The sequence below is a fragment of the Macrosteles quadrilineatus genome, unplaced genomic scaffold (genome assembly GCF_028750875.1).
Source record: "Macrosteles quadrilineatus isolate MER2022 unplaced genomic scaffold, UCM_ALF_1.0 Scaffold_7__1_contigs__length_78375512, whole genome shotgun sequence".
Lineage (NCBI taxonomy): Eukaryota > Metazoa > Arthropoda > Insecta > Hemiptera > Cicadellidae > Macrosteles > Macrosteles quadrilineatus.
Genome location: NW_026542600.1, coordinates 41,285,500 through 41,309,403, shown reverse-complemented (window position 1 = coordinate 41,309,403; position 23,904 = coordinate 41,285,500). Strand labels below are relative to the sequence as shown.

General features: G+C 33.1%; 2 protein-coding genes across 5 annotated transcripts in view; one reads left to right on the top strand and one right to left on the bottom strand.

Moving 5' to 3' along the window:
* LOC128998055 (cyclin-T-like) overlaps nucleotides 1–1,167 on the top strand; it is a 49,578-nt gene extending 48,411 nt beyond the window's left edge. The window contains exon 11 of the mRNA XM_054424023.1: nucleotides 60–1,167. The gene's annotated coding sequence lies outside the window, so the exon portion shown is untranslated. The remainder of the gene's footprint in view (nucleotides 1–59) is intronic.
* Nucleotides 1,168–1,539: 372 nt separating this feature from the next.
* LOC128998015 (potassium voltage-gated channel protein Shal) overlaps nucleotides 1,540–23,904 on the bottom strand; it is a 121,490-nt gene continuing 99,125 nt past the window's right edge. Inside the window, exons 4-6 of one of the 4 annotated variants that reach the window (XR_008491176.1) lie at nucleotides 19,437–19,589; nucleotides 6,069–7,725; nucleotides 5,453–5,567 (exon numbers count right to left, since the gene is read on the bottom strand). Coding sequence is in view for 3 of the 4 variants with exons in the window: in XM_054423942.1 (XP_054279917.1) it covers nucleotides 5,190–5,567; nucleotides 19,437–19,589 (531 nt within the window). In the remaining variant the exon portion in view is untranslated. Of the gene's footprint in view, nucleotides 5,568–6,068; nucleotides 7,726–13,350; nucleotides 13,380–19,436; nucleotides 19,590–23,904 lie in introns of those variants that run through there. The other 3 variants (XM_054423944.1, XM_054423943.1, XM_054423942.1) reach the window with 3 other exon arrangements.

Here is a 23,904-nt window from a genome sequence, read left to right as displayed (position 1 = left end):
TATCGGTGTGTGGAGTTAAATCTACAGATTGATGTCTAATTATTGGTTTTCTGTTCCAGGAGCCGAGAGATCCTTTCGGATTTGTTAAGACTGTGTTACTTAGTTTAAGTTGATTAGTAGTTTTTTATGTAGTAAGAAACTTTTACGATACCTCGTAATGACAATGATTTAATTTCTAGAAATAATTTTGTTGCGACTCGAAGCAATGAGTGTTCTTCGAGGCAAAGCATTTTCAACTTACCTATTTTTTTCAATGGTTTTACATTGCTTTTATTAATAATTGAAACTAAATTGTTAATATTTAAGTTCTAAATATTAGCTCAGTTAGTTTCCTCTTTTTAGTGACTCTGCAACAAATAAGTATTTTTTTGTCAGTGCGCTGACTCATTGCAATATTACTAAGTACAACCGTCCACTTTACCAAGAACCCTGACTATAAATACAAGATAGTATGCACATTTAATGTTAATATTGTATATTAATACTGTGGTAAGATAGGGGAAGTACTTGTGTATATAGTATACATACTATATATATGTGCATAGCAAAATTGTACAAATAAATTATGTTTAGATTCAAATTTGTGTTTAGTTACTTTGTAAGAGAACAGTCTTACTTTAGAAGGGGAGAGTCCTTAGCAGTGTTTTTATGTCAATTAAATTAGTTTTTTACTTGACGCTATCCAGCTTTTACTTTTTATTAACAGTATCCTTGATTTAATTGTTGGATCAACAATTTGAATGATTTATAGAGGTTGTGTGAGCTTATCCCACACTCACATGTTAGATTGAAATATGTTAAGAAACTATATGTTGACAATTCTTGTAAACATTTCCTCATGTATTTGTAATTAATTGTTTTTGAAAGCAAAGAGTCTTACTTTGTAAGGGAAGAGCTCTAGTACTGTTTTTATGTTAGTTAAATTAATTCTACTTGACGATTTTCCAAATGATTTTCAGTGTAGTTGATTTGATTGTTAGGCCAACAAAAGCTAATATGAAGGTTAATTTATGGAGGTTTGTAAGAGAAAATATCGCAGTCACATGTTAGACTGAAATAATCCTTATTGTTAAACTACAAATATGTTGACCAGTCTTATAAACGTTTCCTCATGTAATTTTTTACCTTAACAATAGTTGTAATAAATCTGTTCTGTTCCATAATAAATCTGTATCATTTCTACCCTTCACTGTTAAACTACTTATTGTTTACGTCTGAAACAGTTACTATCTGAGTCAGACAGTAAGTTAAATTTCGTCCATTTATAGTTATATTATTAGTATGAGTACATAGCTTTAACTTTATACTCTGTCAGAGATTTGTGAGTTTGTAGAATGTAACCATTGACTATATAATGATGTAACTGATGATAAAAAAACTAGTTTAATGTTATTGATATTATCAGTATCATTGCAATTGTGGTAAAATTACTTAGGTTTAAACATTTCTGTGGAATTAGAAACTCGTGTTCTTCCATTTCAATCTCTTAACTATGCGAAAAAAGGTATTAAGAAATTAACAATTATATTTCATCACAGAATCTTTATTTATAGATAACCATAAGTTTTGTTGTCAAAGACTGTACAGTTTATTGACTGTTTAGACACACATCATTGAGTCAAAAGTACAAACAGTTGGCTGAATAATGTCTGTAAATTACATAACAATATCTACAGATAAATTATCTTGAAATATAAAAACTGACACAATAGATATACAAATCTTTAAATATAAATGATGTGATTGATTGTAATAGCTGTTTGGTGAACAAACAAAATTTATTGTAGTCTTTACCATACTGCTTGATACGATTTCTGGAACAAATGGTCCCACAATGCCTACTCGATATTATCAGATGAATAATAGGTAACATACAGCACAGCAGAAAACTGTTTTATAACACTTTTCATTTGAATACATTGTGTGTTTAAAAATTGTTTGATGATTCATAAGTAAGAATATTATGAATCTTTAATATCTAAATTTCTCTTCAAACAAATTGATGTTTCCAGTTTACAAATCACTTACAAATACTAAAGTAGCGGATTTACAGCATATATAAATTCCAGTATCAACAATAATAGCTAATTTATTTATACTTTTCTAATTGTATACAAAATTTTAACTCTGCAAATCCAAAAACAACATTTGCTAATTGTAAGAAGTATCATTGGGAGCCGATGCATTTGTTACATTTTACATTAGTGAACAAAAAGCGCAGGGTTTGTATTTCCCAGTTGATTCTAAATGTACGAAGACTTTGGATACTAGACAATATGCAAATTCTATCTAAGACAGGTACAATGGGATTAAAGAAATTGATTCATATCTCAAATCTGAGGCAGTTTTACAATTTAAGGAAGCTCCGAGCATGTGAGAAGCTCTGATATAATTAGAGACTGAAAACATAAAGTGGGACAAATGGCTCCTAAGCTAGTGTAAAAGCCATAACCAAATACTGGATTTAGAATTCACAACTTGGTAGACTGGAGTACCAATATTTAAACACCATTTTCTGTTAATAAAACTGATAATAGGAAAGTTACTGCAGTCATTTGAAAATATTTTGTCTTTTTAAGTGGTCTGTGTGCGAACAGTCTAAGTTTGGTGTTTGGTAGCATAATGAATGGTTCATGTTGCATGGTTATGTTCCAAGAATGACATAACATTTAAAGTCTTCAAAACTATTACAGCCATGTTGTTCATTTGCATTAGTTACCCCAAATATTACATCTAAATGCAATAGTAGTACAGATGATTAACAGATTTGGTATTTTGAACCTTTAAGATAATAACACAGCATATTTTTCTTTCATGTTAAAACTTATCTAAATTATATATTTTATTAGTTTGAATAGTTGAATTTTTACACATTTTGGCATAGTTGATTCTTGTTTCAAACAAAATCTTACATTTTCAACATCAATTATAGTATATTTCATACCCTCGCAGAACACTGGATGGTTTATGGAATACTTGGAGGTGTTGGCATCTGTAATTATACTAAGTAAGGTCAAAGCTGACCCAACTAAATAACATTAAAATATTAAAATTATTATTCGTTACTTTAATTTTCAAAAAATAATTTCATATGTTTGAATATCACCTTAAGTACTTCAAAAACACCGATACACGTTTGAAACGGAGTAGTATGGAGGGTATGATGAAAAAAACTTCCTCTTTATTTTAGTGTTTAGTGTAAATTTTTAGTGTAATAACAACTTTTTTACTATTTTGTACAAACTCTTATAACACAGTGCAACAGGAGTTTTAATTATTGTGGCAAAATTAACAAGATTTACAAAATCATTAAAAAATGTATGCAATCTCATTACTTAACAATCTCAGAAAAACATGAAATACAAATGCACGATTCTTTGTGGACTCATAAATAGTACTTAAAATATTATCAAGCTAAGTCTATCATGTATGTGTTAACAAACATAAAGTAAGTTCCATCTGGAAGCACATTCTGGTACTTAACAGGGTCAAAGGGTTATATTGTATTATTACTGTAATATCCAATGCTCTACAACCATAAATTATAATGGCGCAGTAAAAAAGTTATAATTTAAACAAAATTAGTTAAAACAAAAATTGCATTTGATAAAAACAAGTTCTTCCATATTTTAAACAAATCACCTGATTTAAATTTCCAAATAATATGACAAATTACGTAGGCCTAACTATTTATTTATTTATACTCTTAATGAGCTTTATTCACAACTTAGATGATCTTTTTTTCTGTGTTAAAGAAAAAATGGATAAATGTACATTACTATCAACATCTACATTTTATAAAAATAATACTTATTATTTCTTAATCCCAATTAAAATTTAATTTTGAGAAATGGGTGGAAACTTAGCAAGATATTTTGAGTGTTGTTTAAGGTTATTGAGAAGTATCAAAAATGTAAACCGATGATTAATAGCCAGTAAAATTATATATAAACACTGTTTTATGTTCTAGTGAATTTTACCCTCTAAGGAAAAAGCTATATATATAGAACCAGCAAAATTGTAATGAAACTGGGTATTATGACAATGTTTATTAAATTGTTTTTTTTTTTCAAAATTGTTGCCTTTGAAACGTAAAAATGATTAATTTTCATTACACTCATCATGTGGATCATAAAAAAAACAAACAATTTAGTACTATATGATTCTCTACGACATTCAGTAACAGATATATTCAATTTATAAATGTTATCCAGAGGGTCATTAAGTTGTTATAGATTTGCTTGGATATGGAAATATTTTGATAACGTTTGACAAATTTATTTAATATTTAATACATACCAAGTTGACAGTCCACAAAAAACAAAAAAAAACACTTCATAACCTTCCCTGTTCCAGCAAACCTAGGTACTCGCTTAAGTTAATGTCTTTTAAATAAATGATAAATTCAACATTAAGGAAATATTTTAGAAAAAATCCAAACTGTCAAATGGAAATGGAAATTTGCTTGGCTGATTAGCTGCTGTAAAAGTATTATTATTTCTGCATCAACACGAACAAGAGATGTAAAAATTAAATTCAGCTGCATTTTAAAATGGTTCAGGTTATGAAAATGAGTTTTATCACTGATAAAAACTAACTTAAGAAAACTCTTGGTAAGATAATATGAGATATTGAAATCTATTTTAAAGCTATCTGTAAAAAGATGAAAATCTAAGATTTTTTAACGAATGTTTACTCTTTTGTGAGCCAATCATCACTTGATTAGTTTGTCTACAAACATTAAGTAAATTTTATTGTAAACATGATTATGTTTATACTGTGGGTGAATAGGCTGTTGTAAATTAATTTCTAAACAACTGAAGCAATCGAGTACCAAAAATTTAATTTCAGCTTAAACTCGATATTTATGTTTTTCCAACTAAACTTACACAGCTGAAATAAATTTTCTCAATAATCTCTATCCTATAAAAATAAACTATAATCATCGGCATTTTCAAGATGTTAATAGATTTTGTTGAGACCGGAGAATAATATTAAAAGATACGTTTATTAAACTACATGTCTAGAAAATTACAAAAGAGATAAACAGGTGATTACGAATTACTAACACTACCGTGGAATGTAAAGACACTTCATCTGTAGTGTTATGATAAAAAAATAATTACAAAGCACCTTTTGACGGTAAACTGATAAAAACAAATACAACTAAAGAAAGTAACACTGGGCGATTATAAAAACGATATTCTGACTTCAGGTTGTTGGTCTATCGAGGCGATGGGGGAAGAGGGCGACGGGGAGGCGGGAGAAGCGTAATCAATGTCGGAGTTGGGATAAGAAGTGGGGAGATTGACGACGACGGAAGCTGTCATGTTGGAGGAGGTTGTGGAGTTGGCTTTGCTGATAGAGACCAGAGAGCCGGTGAGAGGAATAGGTGGGGTCTTGTGTCCAACGGTGGGCCGGGGAAGTGCTATGTTGCCTGTGCTGCTACCACCGTTGCCACTCCCACTGGCGCGGCTGAACTGCAGACGGATCTGAATGTCATTCAACTCCTCCTCGTGTCCTGCCACTTCTGACGAGGCTCCGCTCTGATGGTGGTGGTGATGTTTCTACAACAAAAGTATTCAACAACTTATTTTAAGAATTTTCCAAGCACATAAGATATTTTAAACCTCTATTTTTAGCTCAACATACAGAAGTGTGCTGATTTCAGTTATGAAAATAGCTCAAAACATTTTCTGCCACCAGTATGGTTGTAATATCAGTATTGGTTGTTCCACACCCTTTCTTGTAGATTTCTTCCTCTGGAATGTGTAGGACAATGATGTGTGGGAATTTCCAAATACAACACTGCTAAGCTTACTACAGGAGTATGGGCCTGGACTGAAGTACACCTTCCACCGTAGGACCGCGGGAACACTAACATTGCATTAACATAAACTTGTTAGGACCAAAAGCACCTGGTTCCATCGCCAAAACCCATTTTTCCTCTTTCTAATGCCCTCCGCAAACATTCAGTTATCTTCTCAGCTAGAACAAAGTGCGTTGAGCTCATAGTTGAGTAACCTAGACTAAAACTATGACAGATAATAGTTGCATTGCTGGGTTACCTGGGAAGGCGTGAGGCGTTGAGCTGGATGACCGAAGGCGTAAGGAGGGATAGGAGGGAGCAAATGCACATCTCAATCATGCTTGGCAGTTCGGCCATTACATATCAATGCTAAAGGCGACATATTCGTATAATTATTTTAAAAGTACATTTAATAATTTAGATAGATTTTTGATTTTGAACCAATTATATTATTCACATTTTAGAATTTAAAAGTTATTATATACATTAGTTAATTGCAAAAGTGTAATCCAATGGATGGATGGAGTTGCGTAGGCAGTAGAGTGTAGGGGTGTAGTGCTTTGTATGCGTGTGTGAATGCCAGTGTGTATGTGTGGGGTGTACGGGAGATTGGGATCATGCTGGGAGGAACGCCAGGTACAAAACGCTCCACAAAACGCCTCACGCGTTCGCTCACTACAAACACTACTCAGTACAGTTAAAGTTACACATTTATTACAAGCTTATTTTTGTCGTTATATTTATTGGTTTACAAGTCTATGTCTATGGTTTACTGATTATTATTCATGCTTTGGCCGTTACAGAAGTATATCAGGCTGTAAGAGTGAATACTAGTAATAATTGCTGTTACTGAGTAAACAAACTGTAAAAGATATTTAGCATTTTTGCTCTTTGAACTGCATTTCACAAATTATCCCACATGGATAATATGTTTAATATTTGTTATTTTTATGTATAATTAAGTGAGCAACTTAAGCCTATGAATATAAGCCTACATAGGAAGCCAAGACTGCGGATAATATGGAAGGCAGGCTGTAGAGGATGGCATAGGATATGTATGTTAGAGGATTTTATCTAGTTTTATTTTTTCTGTTTACCCTCTTGTGTTTCATTCTTGGTTTACATACTTTATATAACTGCTTTAATGTTTTTTCAAACTTAAATTGTTTGCTCGTGCTGTTGTCAGTATTACCTTATAAGTATATTTAGAGATATTATTATTCTACTTAATGATGTAATATAAAACTGAACTAAAATAATTTGGGAAGTTAATATTTCCTTTAGTATAGTTATATTACGTTTAAAATAGAAATACATTATTGTGAATGTTATGACTACAAAATATTGTTACTATATCGAGTGTTTCTTGACCTTAAGTTATAATTTTAAAACTGAAATACATAACGACCATGTTACAAAACATCTTATGCAGTTTTCAGATAATATGACTGCACATTAAATAAACCAGTAAGAAGTAAATTTCTACGTACGTCAGTCAACTGAGTAAATAGGACATCCAAATAACTAGATTTAACCGAAAATCTACAGTCTCTCTTATTCACTAAGTAAAGGAATGAAGACATTACCTCTAATGATTTATTTACATATTTAAAGAACCCGAACGAAATCCAAAAGTTTTAAATAGAACTGATAACGGAGAATACGTCAACAACTGCAATCGGGGATATATGTAAAGGAAAACTGTGCAAAATATTAACAATGATTCTACGAGGAGGGCTTATTGCAAAGAGTCGAATGAAAAGTGTGCTTAAAGACAATGGCCAAAACCATGGAAAGGGCAAGGAACGGGAGGAAGGTCAGAATGAGGCTTCCACAAGGCATGTGCCGTCCATTCCTCCTGCGTTGGACTCGACTGGTTCACTGGAAGCTGCAGTCATATAGCGATTCCCCTCATGCTGAAACCAGCACCAACGGGCTGAGTATAGTAAACTGTATGTACTTAGGTGAGTACGGTAACCGTCACAACTGTAATACTTAGATACTAGCACAGTGACTTGTTAACAATTCATTACAAATCCATTCCCATTAAAAAAAAAAAAAACAAGCAGTTACATTGTTCGAGATCTGGAGTCCAAGCCTGCCTTAAGATATGTTGGTATTTAGAATATAAAAGGATTGGTATATAAACCCAGCGATAGCTGGAAAATCACACACTTGATTTCCAGTTGCCATTGCTTCCGCCGTTGGACTAATACTCTGTCTTATCTTGTGCAATAAAACACTTAATATTATTTTAAAAGTTGTTGCTTTATTTTTTGTTATTATTAATATTTTCCTTTTTTTTAATTTATCTACATTTTACTAACTGCTGGTTTTCCAGCTACAACTGGGATTGTGTGGTAATTTAATTATATCTAAGACAGTCTCATTTGAGAATGGGATCAGATTCCAGATAGCAAAACATTGGGAACACTTTTTTTACTATAATGGAAATTATTAATACAAATTTCCAAAAACGAATATGTTTTCATAACAATATTTTGAGCTTGCTGCAGGAAACGTGGATTTCCAAATTTTGTTTGGATTCTGATTTCAAAGATATTTGGCAAAATTTAACATTATGCAATATACTCTTTATAGCAATACACTATAACCTCATATTCAACACATGGTAGTGACTTTGTATCCTGGATAAAACTCCAAAGTAATTTTTTGTGTTATTTTGAATCAACAATAGCCAAGGAGAAAGGTCAAACACACAACTTAAATGGGAAATAAACAAGAAACAATTGGAAAAACTAGTGGGTTCATGATTCATTTCGATTTAACATAACTAGGCATAGTTTATATTCTTTAACATGTTCGCCGCCGAGCGACGCGAATTTGAATCGGTCTGGTCACTCCCCCAGACCAAAAGAAATCATCAGCCGTTGCTTACAGACCAAGTGATATAGGAATCAAATTTCTGACAGACCAAAAGAGAAATTTTGTATAAATCGATTAATTCACTTCTATTAACCTAAAATGAATTAGGAAGAAAAAAATATTGCTTTTATTTATCGTTTTGAGCAATTTTTAAAACGCCACATATATGTGGGGACTAAATGTGATGGTCAGTCTATTAAATGAAAACCAATAAAAAAGATTGAATTTCTATTTCAATAGACCAAGTGACTCACATATGGCTCTTTGAGATTTGCTTGTTTAGAACTGTTTGAAGGTAAAGTTCGAAAAACTAAATACTAGCTGTTTTGATATATACTACAAAGGTTAGCACATTTACATCTGTTCAGTGATGCTGCGGAAAAGACAATGTAAACAACAATGTGGCCAAATATTGTGTGTGACAAACCAATTGTCATACAAAGCAACACTGACCAAGCAACGCAAAAGTGGGGCAGATATCCTTCTGGACCAATACAAAGCAATAAGGACTTTAAAATAGACCGTTGCTAAGGAATACGCTGTTTAGTAACAATGGAACACCGACACAAGTGTGTGTCGTTAGTCTATTTCAATGTGACCAGCTCAGCTGACGCAAAAATGCGTTGGTGGTCTATGTGAATGAAAATTCCATATCATTGTGGTAGCGAACGTGTTAAAGCAGACATTGCATATAAAATAGTTTACTTTTCACTGATAAATTCTCATTACTAATGCGTTGGATAACCTATTCAAACTAGAATTACTGAATTTACTGCACAATCAATCAAGCATAAGAATTACCATAAGTTTCTAATTTATATATTTATCCATAAATTGATGATTGTCAGTAAATTCAGGTCTCCATCGAGACCAGTGCAGTGTTCTCTACTTCAACCACTACTATTATAGCTGATCCCCAACCGTAAGATGATTAGTCGATCATTATGAGAGGCGGAAAACGATGTGAGTGTTCTATGATTAGGTATCTATTAGAAGGGGGTCAACATTAAAATCCATAGCCTGTTGACGGATGTGTATTCAGAAAAATATACAAACATCTTTATTAGTGATTTCTTTAAAAAATACATTAGTATTAAAAGTGTCAAAAATACCCAACAAATATGCATTAGTGACTTAAAGAGTTTGCAGAAGGCTGTACAATTGGCACAATGAAGCTGGTGGCAGGTATTCATTGAGTTTCTATCGAGACAGAGATTAAAATTCTGAAAATTTTGCTTGCTTATTGTTAAGTTTGAGGCCTCCAGGGTTTACCATTGTCAGTAGTCTTAGAAACGTCCCCTTACAGTTCAAAGAGTTCTCGTCTAGTCACACTGCGATCTACATAGAATTAGTGAGTCGGTGGATCAGTCGGTAGCGTCACGGACTTCGGGCCCAAAGCAGCGATGTAGTGGGTTCAGATCCTGGTCACTGCTGCAAAAATGTTATCAGTACAGTTCACTGTACTGGCTCACCCCTCGCTTTGCTGGATACGTTACACGCACAGGCAGTTAGTCTATGTGGACGGGCAAATGCAAGGTTAAAAGAGCCCGCCAACCTCTTAAAAAAAAATCTCCTGGTTACTGCCTCAATGTAGATTGATCAATGAATGCAGCCTGTCTGTTTTGTGCAAAACGTCATGAATATGGGGCACATAATTATTTAAATCTAAACTGCATCCATCCTCACCCACATTTTCATATATCTATAAACTTTATATTAAATACGCCTATCAACTGGCAATGGACTTCAGTTGCGATTGATACCTTAACACAGAATTAAAATCATAGAACGAGATTCGTACTGGTCGGGAGTGTTGGTTGGTTTGCCCTTATATTTTGCATGGCTAATAAAACTAGACTAATTGTTGCATAGGGGTTGGAACCGGCTAGATGAATAAGTGGATGAAGTAAAGAACACGGTGGCGGTGTCAGGTTGGAACTATCTCACTTGGCTGGATGGGAGCCTGATGAAGATCTTAATTTAAGCACAATTCTCGTATATTAGACATCACTTTATTCTGCAAACTTTAAGTACCTTTTATCAAAATGATTATTTAACTAGTTTAAAAAACTTGTCTCATTTAAATTTTACAAATAACCAACAAATGGTTCAGAAATATATAAGATTACTTTGGTAAATTAAGAGTTATTTCAGTCCATGATGTAAGTTTCAAAAATAAACTTGGTAGCTGATACTTAAATTTTATTCACTTATCAAACATATCCATTATAATCCTTTTGAATGATGTTTAATACAGGCAAATGCCCCAAATGGTATCGGTACTGGTCAGTGGTCAGTGGCTTCCGGATAAACTGCCAGTCTTCTGGTGGGATGCTACCAATTTGTTTGATGTTTATCTTCGATGCTCAAGCGTACTTTATCATACTGAATCAATAAACTAAACCTAATGTCTCTTGCACTGTAGTCCATATTTGCCAGTTTAACTTTTGTATACTTTTATTTTTCATTATTTATATCGAACTCAAAGACTTAAAGAACAGTTGAAATCTTGTTTTTAGACTGTTGTTTAGCTACAAAAATAACTTAATGAAGTCTTATCAAAATTATTCCATTTGTAAAAGTAAAATATATGTAACCTTTATTTACTTTTAAGTGTTTAAATTAAGTAAAAAAATTAAATTATACCCTATGGGTTTTAGTCTTTACAAAAGAAAAGATACGATCAATATATTGATCCACATTTAATAATTGTTTATGGTATGAATTTCAATCATATCTCGATACAGACAGAACATCAAGTTTATGTTGACGAAAAAGAGCCCTATTATTTTTTCTGCTCGATAGATAGACCTTCATCTTAAAGTAGGCTCTGAAACCAACGGAGGGTAACAATAATCTATGATAAAATTCAAATAAACAGTACATCCACAAACAAGTTTAACTGTACAATAAAACTTGAAAATGCTGTAAATGTAATGACAAAACAAAAAAACAATTATATTTTAACACACTAGTCAGTCGATTTTAGCAAACTTTATTTTTATTGTGCCGAAAGAAATTACCTTTTTACATTTTTAAAGACTAAGACTGTAAGTAGTTGACAGGACAGTATTGCCATTCTCTCTTTACTAGTAAGTTTATTATGTGCCAGACATAAAATTGTTGCCAAAGAAAAATATGAATAAAACATATCAAATCATAAAAACATCTATTCTAAAATTATAGTTGCATGAATGACTCTAGGATTGTATGGATGAAATTTAGTTTTGCAAATAAAAATAAAGATGCAAAATAAATAATAAATATTTACCAAGTCTTTGAGAGATTCATGATTTAAATACTAATGTTGACAGTAAATTAAGATCTTATTTATAAGGTAATTAAGGAGCTAGTTATCCAAGACTAGCTCCGTATCCTTGTTTTCATTTTTCATCCACTACTATTCTTGCTGGTTCCCACCCCTGTGCAACAATTAGTCTTACCAATACAAAGGAAAATTAGCCATCCTGATAAGTATGAATTATTCTGTGGTTAGGTTTCTGTGGTTTAAGGCATCCAACCGCTATGAAGTCCATTCCCAGTTGACGAACGTGAATGGAGTAAAGTGGTGAAGGGGGTTTGGAGGTGATAAAAAGTTTGCACGGTGTTTATGATGTTTTGCATGATGCATGGTGGGCTCCGGTTGTTCATCAGTCTCATTTGGTTTTGTATGTGTGAATTAAGGTAGTGACCAAAGTTAAGAATATTTTGCATGTGGAACGAGATGTGATATTGCTGAAGGGATAGAGAACGTCTATCCGAGACCATCAAGGAAAATGGTAAACCCTGGTAGAACCTCAACTATAGGTCGGCCAAACAGATAGCGACCTGTGGGAGGATTTATCGTGCATGTAAGAGGAGGTCGCTTTCTAAACGGCCAACCTATAGCAAAGTTTCCTTAACTTTAATCACTGTATAGATGACGGTTGAACACTCTTTGGCAACCTGAGTTAGCAAAATGTGTACGCACTTCTGCTACGTCTCTAAGCCATTTATGTACATTTTGTACATCAAAACACATCTATCAATACGCATCTGTTCCGGTTTTCGTTTTCAGTAGAGGTTGTACCCTTTCCCACAGAAACCTAATTGTAGAATGTGATTCATACAGAGGCAGTATCCTCATCGGGCAGCATTTCCACTGACATAATTTTGAGCTACTAAGACAAGACTAATTTAGTAATAGTCACATAGCGAAGGGTACAGTGAGAGTAGTAGTAGATTAAGGAAAGAATACAGCGTTGGTATCGGACTTTTAGTTTGCTTGATCGCAATGGGAGTTTGATGGAAATCAGAATTTACAGACGGCCTTGCAAAAGGATTTCTACTCAAGGGGCCTTTATTATTCTATGGAAGAACTTGACCATAGAAATGCCTACAAGATAGTTCAACAACCAAGGCATGTCATTGCTTCCAATGAGGAACCATCAAAAGTGTTTATTATTTTAAGCACAAATAATCTCAATGATAAAAATCCAAGACATGAAACTCTCAAATCCTTTCTGGGGTGATGAGAATATTGTTTACAGGTTACAAACTCTACCATTATGTACTACGGAATTTATATTAGTATTATTACCTAATGTTTGGGTTATGGTTTTACAAAGCGATGAGTTTATAGTTTATGATTATAATGATGTTTTTTACTTGGTTACCTGAGTATTCTTCTTTAGAAACAAGGCAGCTTGAAAAATATAATGATTTACGATAAGAGAATTTGTTACATTAGTACAAAACTCTTGTATTGTTTTACAAATTCTAAAATTGTGTAGTTAAAATACTAATTTAGGGCACTGTTTATGATTGATCCATAAAAATATGCTATATAATTAAATATTCATCTAAACCATTCTTCAAAAAACATTATGAGCTGACAGATTTTAGGTTACTTTAGTAATAACCTAATATACCCAACCAGTGGTTAATGTATCAACATCCAACATAACTTTAGCATATTACTAAAGCTGTATAAAGGTCAATAATTATATAATACATTAATATATTAGCTTTCGTATTGTTGTATTTATTTTGTCAATACAGTAACCTATCTTTTGTCGATCAATTGATATATTAGAAGCTTTGGTAAGATAGTATTAAGTATTTACATAAACCTTCTCTCGACTAATGGAATTTATGGTGATAGTAAGTTATGTTATTTAAGAGATTAATTTGGAGATGTTACATCACAAAATGTTTAAAAGAAAGTTTTCACATAATTTTGCAATATGGAATCTGATCTTGCCCTCAAGTAAGAAAGTGTTAAAGTGTTAAGAAAGTGTCACAATGTTCACGGTGTTGAAACATTGTGTTGTTGTATTGTGATTCTCCAGCTTCGGCTGGGTTTGAGGCTTGGTTCTGTCTCACCTGAGGATGGGATCAGATTTCAGATCCCGAAACATACAGGGTGATCAACTCAAGGAGGCCACCCATTGGGATGTCAGAAATGGTAAGAACTGGAGAAAACTTTAAATGAGGGACATTCCTTTATTTTATGTGGAAGTTAAAAGTATAAATTTAATTTTTTGAAATTCGGCCGCCGTTTTCCAATATGGCGGCCAACTTTGAAATTTCTTATGGAACAACCTATATTTTATCATGTTTTCGGTTAGAACATGGCATCGGTTAGAACATGCATTTTAAAAACTTGTTTATTCTTAACATTTTCTACATAAACCCATTCGTTTAGGGGTTACAGCCTATATGAAAAAATGACTTTCGGTGTACATTTTGCATCATGTAGCTCCTAAACGGGTATGTTTAGAGCAAAATTGAAAAAGAGTAAATAAGTCTTAAAATTGCATCTACATTCCAAAAAGTCCACTTTTCCACTTTTCAAGTTTACTGCCATTTTGGAAAATGGCTGCCATTTTTGGAATAATAGAATCAATATTTTGTATGTATTTTATGGTCTTTTTGGAATGTGGATACAATTTTAAGACTTATTTACTCTTCCCATTTTCGCTATAAACCTACTCAATTAGGAGTTACATGATGCAAAATGTACACCGGAAATAATTTGTTCGTAGGCTGTAACTCCTAAACGAGTGGGTTTATCGAAAAAATGTTAAGAATAAACAAGTTTTTAAAATGCATGTTCTAACCGAAAAAATAGAGAGACTTTGTTTAAAATATAGAGTGTTCCATAAGAAATCTTAAAGTTGGCCGCCATGTTGGAAAATGGCGGCTGAATTTCAAAAAACTAAATTTATATTTTTAACTTCGACAAAAAATAAAGGATGTCCCTCATTTTAAAGTATTCTCTAATTCTTACCATTTCCGATATCCCAATGGTGTCCTCCTTGAGTTGATCACCCTGTATAATGAAAACCTTGTTTTTGGATTGAAAATGTCTCTTTAACAACTAAGACGAATATAACTATCTCAACCTCCATACTCCATGTTATGGAATTAATTACGGTAAAATATTACTCCAAGTTTCTTTAATAAATGGTTGTTAGTAATAATTTTTCTACATATACTTTTAAACATATGAAAGGGTTTCCGTTTTTATATCATCGAATGTTTGTGATATTATATAATTCAAGTTTATACCAGTTAAATACTTGTTAAAGGTAATTCAAGTATAATAGCACAAGGCTGAGTTTTTAGAGGGCTTCACGGCTTTTGTATGCTTTATCAAACACAGTGATTCACTCTTCAACATAGGAGGACTGTTCAGAAAGTAACAGATGTCTCAGTCTGATACTGATAACAGCTGATCGCACACTCTCTGGTGCAGACGTGTTCGTCTCCTCAATGACTATCCAGATGTCACAGTGCAAGTGTCATATTTACATCAAAATATCAACCTCATGTATCAAAACCTGCTTCTAAAGTATATTGCACTCTAATCTCTCCGGACTTGGTCCCATCCTAGCTGAGCGACGAAAAATCAGTCGGTCGTCCTTGCGAGCGAGTCTTGTCTGACGACAGAATTGAGTGTCCACACTGAGTCATGCAGTCGTCCCAGCAACTGACGACAGTTCCTCTTCATTCAACCATTGTTACTAATGTCTAAATGTGTTATAGGTTGAGAAAAGTGAGAAAAGATGTAAGCTCATGCTGCTGGACTGTTCTTCTACAATCTCTGCTTACATAAAAAATCATTGGACCGCAGGAGTGCTACAAATGAAATTTCAAAGAACACCTCATTTTAACATTGTTTTAACGCCTCACTACTCAAGGCCTACAATCACAGTAGTCGGTCGTCCGACGCCGTCGGTCCCATGGTTGGTCACTCAACTAGGACGCTCTCATTCTTATCCACATACAGTACCTATTTGAAATTTTTCGGTACGACGGATACCAGCTTTGGATTTCGTCGTTCAGCTAGGACACCACTTTATTGAAACTAAAAAAGGAGCCAGCCATCAGAAATTTGTACAAAATTCAACACTGTAGATACATTAGAAACCACGCATTATGTTATAATAAACTACAGTATTATATTAAATAATAATGAAATACTGCAATAACATCTGTATGTACGGAATGTCGCTTAACAGGATGTGACTTGTTTGTTTATGTTATATGAGTGGGTTAGTGACTACTGTAGCAATGTATATGTTACTGGCAAAGTACAAATCCAGGCATTCTAGAGGATGACTAGCCATCCTACTCATTTCCTAAACTAATAATTTCCTAAAGGCAAGTATGAAGTGGAATATTAGTAATAGTATTAGTATTAGTATTAAAAATTAAAATGAAATGAGTAAGTGCTTTATTAAACGATAAGGTAATATGTACACCCAAAAAAACATAACACTTTGAAACAATGGTTGATAACAACCGTCTGTTTGGTTGACACAATCTTTGCCTTCTAAAATAAATATGAGTCTTTAAAAAACATTTAGCACAAAAGAAATGAACATTTTTTACAATAAATAAAATAATAATAAAACACAATTAGAGTGCTCAATAGATAACAAAACATAATACAGAATTAAGGGTATCAGATAAAAATAAACGAGTGTCAAGGTTTTTTTTTCTTTTTGTTAATTTACCTAAAATTTAGAAGTTAAACTCCCTTATAAGCTCTCATCTATACTTCCAAGCTTCTCTAAGGTATTTTGTGAAGATACGCCAATCCTTCCCGTTTAGATATTGATTATATTCTACTTCACTCAAAATGTTGCTTCCTAACCAATACCTTCTAATATTACCCAACATTGGACAGACGGCAATGAAGTGAAAGGTAGTTTTGTACTCTTCGAGATTACATAATGAGCAAATAAAATTTTGTTCGGTCCAGGGTTTATAATTTAAATTTACCAGCTCTGCCCTAGCTTTAATTGCCCAAGAAATTAGTTCAACCTCGCTGAAGGCAAGGGTACTCTTATCTCCTAGTTCAAGGTCAACTCGCAATAGCTGTTTGTGATAAACAGATTTCCTAGCTCGGCCTACACATTCATCCTTCCATTTGGTTTTAATAGCTTCTGCCAGCGATCCTAACTGTATCGCCAATGCGCTGACATCCTGAGTTTCAAAATTTATTTCTAGGCCATGAGTTTTCCCAACGGTTTCCCAATGTCTGCACCAAAATATATGTTTTTCAATAACCTGTTTTGCTAATATTCTAGGCAATCTATTATTAGGCAAAGATAACACTCTAACTATATAATTTATATTTGTTCTTAAAGTTTGGAAAAAAAATTATCAGCACCTGTCTCTATATATATTATGTAATTAGGAGTGTTAGAAGGCAATCTGAACAATCTTTTTATAAACAGTTTTTGGACTGACTCGACAATTTCACTCTCTATAAAACCCCACACTTGTGCCCCGTAACAAATTATAGCCTTAACTATCGACTCAAAGCAAACAGTTTTGGAAGTTATTACTATTAGTATTAGTAGGTAATTAATATATTAATTCTAATATATGCTTCAGACTACTCCCCTTGAGTAACAGAGACCTACACATTGTCAGAGATTCCTTTACCTTACTGAGCCATAACAATACAACCTGCATCAACAATGGTTACAGTATACAAGTCCAAGTGAATTATAAGATTCACCAATCACATGGCCACATGGTATAGTTCAAAAGTGGAAATTCCTAAAGCATAAAATGTATGAACTCGAACTTGAAACATAAGATCTTAGATACAGTATTTAGATTTATTTGTCTGTTATATGAGCTATGCCATACATAATAAAATACAGGATACCCTTTCAATCAATCCCAAAAGGCTATAACTAAATTAAATTTGATGGAGTTGGAACTTGCAGTGGCGTCATTTCACCAAATCCTTGGGGGGGGGGGGGGCAAACACTGGGGGGTACGGAAAACGAGGGGGGGGGTCCGGGGAAAGTTTTGCAGTTTTGAAACAAAAAAGAGGGGTTTAAGCTTATTTTAATTGTCAAAAGCACTTCGAATAAAAACAAAATTATGAGTAAAATTTATTTAAATCCAAGCAGAAAATTTATGAAACTAACAATTATTGACAACAGACAGAAACATAATAATATGTTGGTAAGTTAGCCATCTAAGAAACATGATCAATAGTTTCATGGTGTATTAATATTATTTTTGTTATTAGATTCATGACCAAATTCTCTTGTACAACATTTAGACCTATAGCAATGAATACGGTTGTATTCATACCCTATAGTTTATAACAGTTTAATTTGGTTTTTAAATAAAACACAAGTATTTAAGTGCTTAAAAGCTAATCAAATTTTACCATCAATACTCATAATAATTAATTAATTATTTATTATTAATTATTAGTGTTAATTTGACACAATTAATTTGAATGTGCTACTGAGGCACTAACAAATAATATTTTTGTTTCAAATTACTGTAGAAGAATAGGCAAGATTTTTGTCTGCTGTGCTTTTTAGGATTTGACAGGAGAAAATATTTTGTATATTAGCTAGTACAGCATATTTTTTTCTCTAGCCCAGGAACCAGGGGGGGGGCAAATGCCCCCCCCTGCCCCCCCCCAAATGACGCCCCTGCTTACTGGTGTATTTAACCACACTATACCTACATAGTAAGCAGCTAGTTTCTGAAAGTCTTTGTTTACAGAAAGGTTTCCTTTGTAGAAAGTCGTTGTTGACAGAAAGGGATAAAATCAGGTGGAGTGAAGAAAAAAAGCTGGATTGCGGTAAATTTACCTGACTTTGATCCATAATATGAGTTTCTTCAGTTTGCGTACATTTCTTATTGGGGTTAACACATGTATTTTCATATATTTGTGGGAACACATCAATGATAGGGTGGTACTACTGAGTGGGTTACTTATTACAACATGGTAGGTAAAGTATGTCATTTCACTATACAAATATTTAATTACAGATGTTTGCGAAATTATCACTTCAATGTCAAGAATGGTATTCCACAACCAAATTAAGTACATAGGAAAGTGAAAAAGATATAATGATTTAAAATATTAGCATAACAATTTTACTGAACGTAACTGAAAAGATTGTTGCTCTGTCCACAATTCTACTTAACATTCAAGTTCCGTTGTTCAATTTTGCATAGCTGCCTAAAATGGTACATTACCACAACGCTTACATATTTAAAAACACAGCAGCGACAATGATTTTTTCATGAGCGGTACTAAAGCCATAATGATTTTTTGAGTAGATAAAGATGTTGTATTTTAATTTAATATTGACAATTTCTTTTATGATATGCTTTATTCAAGATATTCCTCAGAACATATCATGAAGATAAAGTTACACTAAAAGTATAAACAAATATTTAAACACTTGTAACAACTATGGAGTACCTGGTAGCGCTGGCCACAGCATCGCCCACAACAGCTGTGCAGCAGCCCTGTGCGACTACCAGCCGAGTGAGTGGGGCTGATCAGAGGACTAGGCGACCCTGGACGTTTGGGCGCTCCGTTATATGGCACCTCCAACTCCACAAACTCCCTGTCCTGTAACACATGACGCATACAGTTTGTCATAGATTATCATCAATGCTTTGATATTTTCCTTGCTTTTGCAGGAATAAAATAACGCCATCCATAAAAAAATCCTGTTCCCTTACAAAAAAAAAAACAAAAAAAAAACATAAAAATGCCAATAGCGTAGAAACACAGCAAAAAAGAATTAATAATTACTTAACTACTTGGATAACATATTACATACTCTTGAAGATGGAAAATTTCAATTATCTAACTCTTGATTTCTTAAAGCCAATATAAAAATAATGCTTATTTTCCATTATGCTCAGTGGTTAAAGTCTTTGACATCTAAAGTTCCTGAAAATGATCTTACCAGGGGACAATCCTTAGTTGTCGTCATTAGGGTAAAAATATACCCCTAAATATATGATAAATTAATAATATATCAATATCTCATAATAAGATCTGTATATATATATATATATTGAACATTTATTTTATCTGGGAGTATGATTACTACAGACCTTCCATATCTATTTTAGTGTAGTATAAAACTGCAAAACACAACAATAAAATAATGAACTATCAGTATTTTAAAAACACCACAAGATCACGTTATTGCAATTCTACATGTATTGTGCTTTCCACTACTCATAAAGTTCATTAGATTCGTAAATAACTTTTTGATCAGCATTGTACGTGTTATTAAATTTACGGAAAGTAAATAAAAGAAACGTCTTATAACACTTAAAACATATATTTACGCTTATACTGTTACTCACAAGACAGTAAATATACAAAAAAGATGGTAAGTGGTTACTTACCATCTTACTAATCTTTTTTGTATATTTACCGTCTTGTGAGTAACAGTATAAGCGTAAATATATGTTTTAAGTGTTATAAGACGTTTCTTTTATTTACTTTCCGTTAGATTCGTACACCTAAGTTTGTAGGTTACCTAATTCTTAGCCATAAAATATTAAAGATATTACTAATTATTGTACTGTACCGTAAAAAGTACAAACCATAAAGCCATTGATCAGGCCATCCTTGTTTGTTGTTGTTGGATTTCCTTATTTTTTTGTTCTTTCTCTCAAAAAATGGTCTCATATAAAAATGATGTTCATGACCCACCGCGGTACATCTAATTTAAACAGGATCAAATTGAAGATTTTAAATAGAGAATGGCAAGCTGTACTAACAATGAAGATTAGCAGCCCAAGTATAGCAAGTTTTAGATTATAGAATAAATAATATTATTGTTGTTAAAGTGCTGTTAAATTTCTTGGAATCAAGCTTCTGTTGCAGTTAAATTATAATGAGATTATAGCATCAGACTTCAGTGCTGCGAGATCCAGGTTCACATCCATCCAATCACCCATGACTCTTATAATTTTGGTCTCTTGAGAATACATTCTATGTATTTTATGTATTTAAGAACTCCTCAATTAAAAGTAATAGCTTTTTTACATGACATGAAGAGAAGAATTTAAATAGCAGTATTTATTTGATACTAAACTCAGTGTAATCTTTATGCACATATAATAGGTTTAATAGGTTTAACACATATAATAGGTTTAAGAGCATTTCAATTTAGTGCATTCTTTTTTGTGTAAACAAGCTTATATTACTAGTACTATGGTAGTGCAACAGGGCTCGGTTCAAGTACTATTCTTATAATTAATTATCATTTTTGTCAAGTTTTTTTGCAACCTTATTGATTAAAACCACCCTTTGGCTGTAACAAAGTATCAGAATTGTAATAAACAACTAAATCCTTGTAGAATCCTTGTTCTTAAGAAGAAAGCCATAAGAGCCCTCGCCAACCTTGTCCCACTACAGACTTGCAGACCAGCTTTCAAACCTAGGAATCCTCACAGTGGTGTCTCTCTACATACTCGAAACCATAAAGTATGTGAATGAAATAAATCCCCAAAAAACCAAGACCTGCACCACTAGAAAACTCTTCATGGCTCCAAATTTGTCCTACCAGTTCACCGAACCACTCTCTGGGAAAAAAAAAACCCTTCCTCCAAACTGAAGAACCATCTACCTGACTACATAAAAGACCTGACCTGACTGGCAACAAGCTACACCAGAAGTTCACTATTGCTGATCGCAAGACCCTTCTACTCACTAAAGGAATTTTATGAACATTTTGTAAATTAAAATGTACTTTAATTTACTCATGACATTATTGTAATTCTTGATGAATGTACGGTAAAGAATATTGTATAGTATTATTGTGTTGTATTGTAATAGATCTGACACATATTTTCTCCCATTAGCTTGTCGACAACCCTCATCATGGGTAAGCAGTTGGAGTTACTATGATATTTTATGGGGTGAATAAAAAAAGTTGCCATGCCTTATAAACTGTAATTTTTACAGCAATGTAGGTTGTACCATTTTGTTTATAAAACACTATGACATACTAAATTTTAATTAAAATAGTTTGACCTGGTTTTGTAGAAATATGATTTTATTGTTGTTTATGGGGGTTTTTATGTGAAAATCACTCAAAAACAAAAATTTCAAAAACAAGGAAAAAACGCGTAGAAATACCATGGATTAGAACCCACATACCAAACTAAATAAATATCAGACCACAGGTGTAGTCCGTGGCTCTGTACACATTTACACACACACAGATATCACTCTGAAAACCACTTTTTTGGTTCAGAACCAAAACTTACCCTTACATGTTGGCGAAAAAAATACCTTCTCCATATGCCGTGTATTGGGTAATGGTAATAAAGTAAAATACTGAATCATTTAAGAGCCTATCCTTTTTTAATGATTACATTATATGCATGCCTGAGTTCTTGAGCGTAGGAATGTTTGATGCATATTTTTCCTGAATATGTTGCATTTTCTGAGATCTCAATGTTTTACTACACTATCAGTAACTGTCTTTAACTAAATATTTATATATGTATTTACAGCATACAACCACCCCTAAATTGACAATGGGTGCTGCTCGCTAACTGCAATGTGAGTAAATGGATGCATATCCCTTGACGTAATTTATTAAAACAAATCTGGGCTAAGTTATATATAGAAATATTTAGTAATTGATAGTATGAAACTGCTACTAAATATGCATACAACAATAAACAAAACTAAGCCATTATTCCTTGTTATTTTGTTGAAAATTTTTGTAATTTTAAACTGCTATCGTTTGACTAGGATGATCCTTTTAAGGTCAGGTTGGTGGCACTGTGTTGGCACTTTTAATAGAGACCATTAATGGTTAATTTGATGTACTACTCGACCCTCACTCCAATTAAGATTTCCTTTTTACTCTTTGTGGACTGCCCCAGTACAAAGGCAAAATTATATTGGATACAAAAAGTAATTTTTTGTCTATAGTACTTCAGTCCCTTATCTGCAATGGTAAAAAAATCTCTTCCCAGACATTTTGGAGACAACAAATGACACTAATCCACGATAATTTATTCAACGAGATTAAGTTAGTAGGTATCACAGCCAATGGATGTTTTATTTTTTAAAGTATAATGGAAAAAACAAATATTTGTTTCAAAAAGTAGAATTTTAGGTATGGAACTTATGTGCAATGCTTTAATGCATTCCCTGCAGTGGTTCAAAAAAAATTTGTTCCTGAAATTCTTAGAACCCTGTATATGTTCTTATTCAAAAGTTGTACAGAAAGTTATAGATGTTTTGCTCTATCCCAGCAGTAGAATGTTTCAACACTTCCTAAGCATCCAGATGTAAGTTTGTTCATTGAGTCTTTGGCACCTTTCCTGCAGTAAGATATCATGTAGGCAAAGCAATTAAAAATTCTGCGATTTGTGAAGTCTGTTTACAATGTGATTTTTGTTTAGGCCAAGAGAGGTTATGGTAGAATGATTTTGAAATTGGCTGCACCTATTATCATGATAAAGCTTTGTTGGTGGTATCCAACACTCATATTCCTCTCTTGAAGTGAGCCTAGTAGAAAAAAATAGAACAAAAACAATCAAAATAATAAGCTTGCTGAGGAACCTATCTGAGATGGTGAGGAAGAGTGAGTCTCTCCTGTATTTATAGAGCTTGCTGAGGAACCTATCATAGATGGTGAGGAAGAGTGAGTTCCTCCTATATTTTTAGAGCTTGTTGAGGAACCTGTCTGAGAAGGTAAGGAAGAGTGAGTCCCACCTATATTTATAGAGCTTGCTGAGGAGCCTATCTGAGATGGTGAGGAAGAGTGAGTCCCTCCTGTATTTATAGAGCTTGGTGAGGAACCAATCTGAGACGGTGAGAAAGAGTGAGTCCATTCTGTATTTATAAAGCTTGGTGTGGAACCTATTTGAGATGGTGAGGAAGAGTGAGTCTCTCCTGT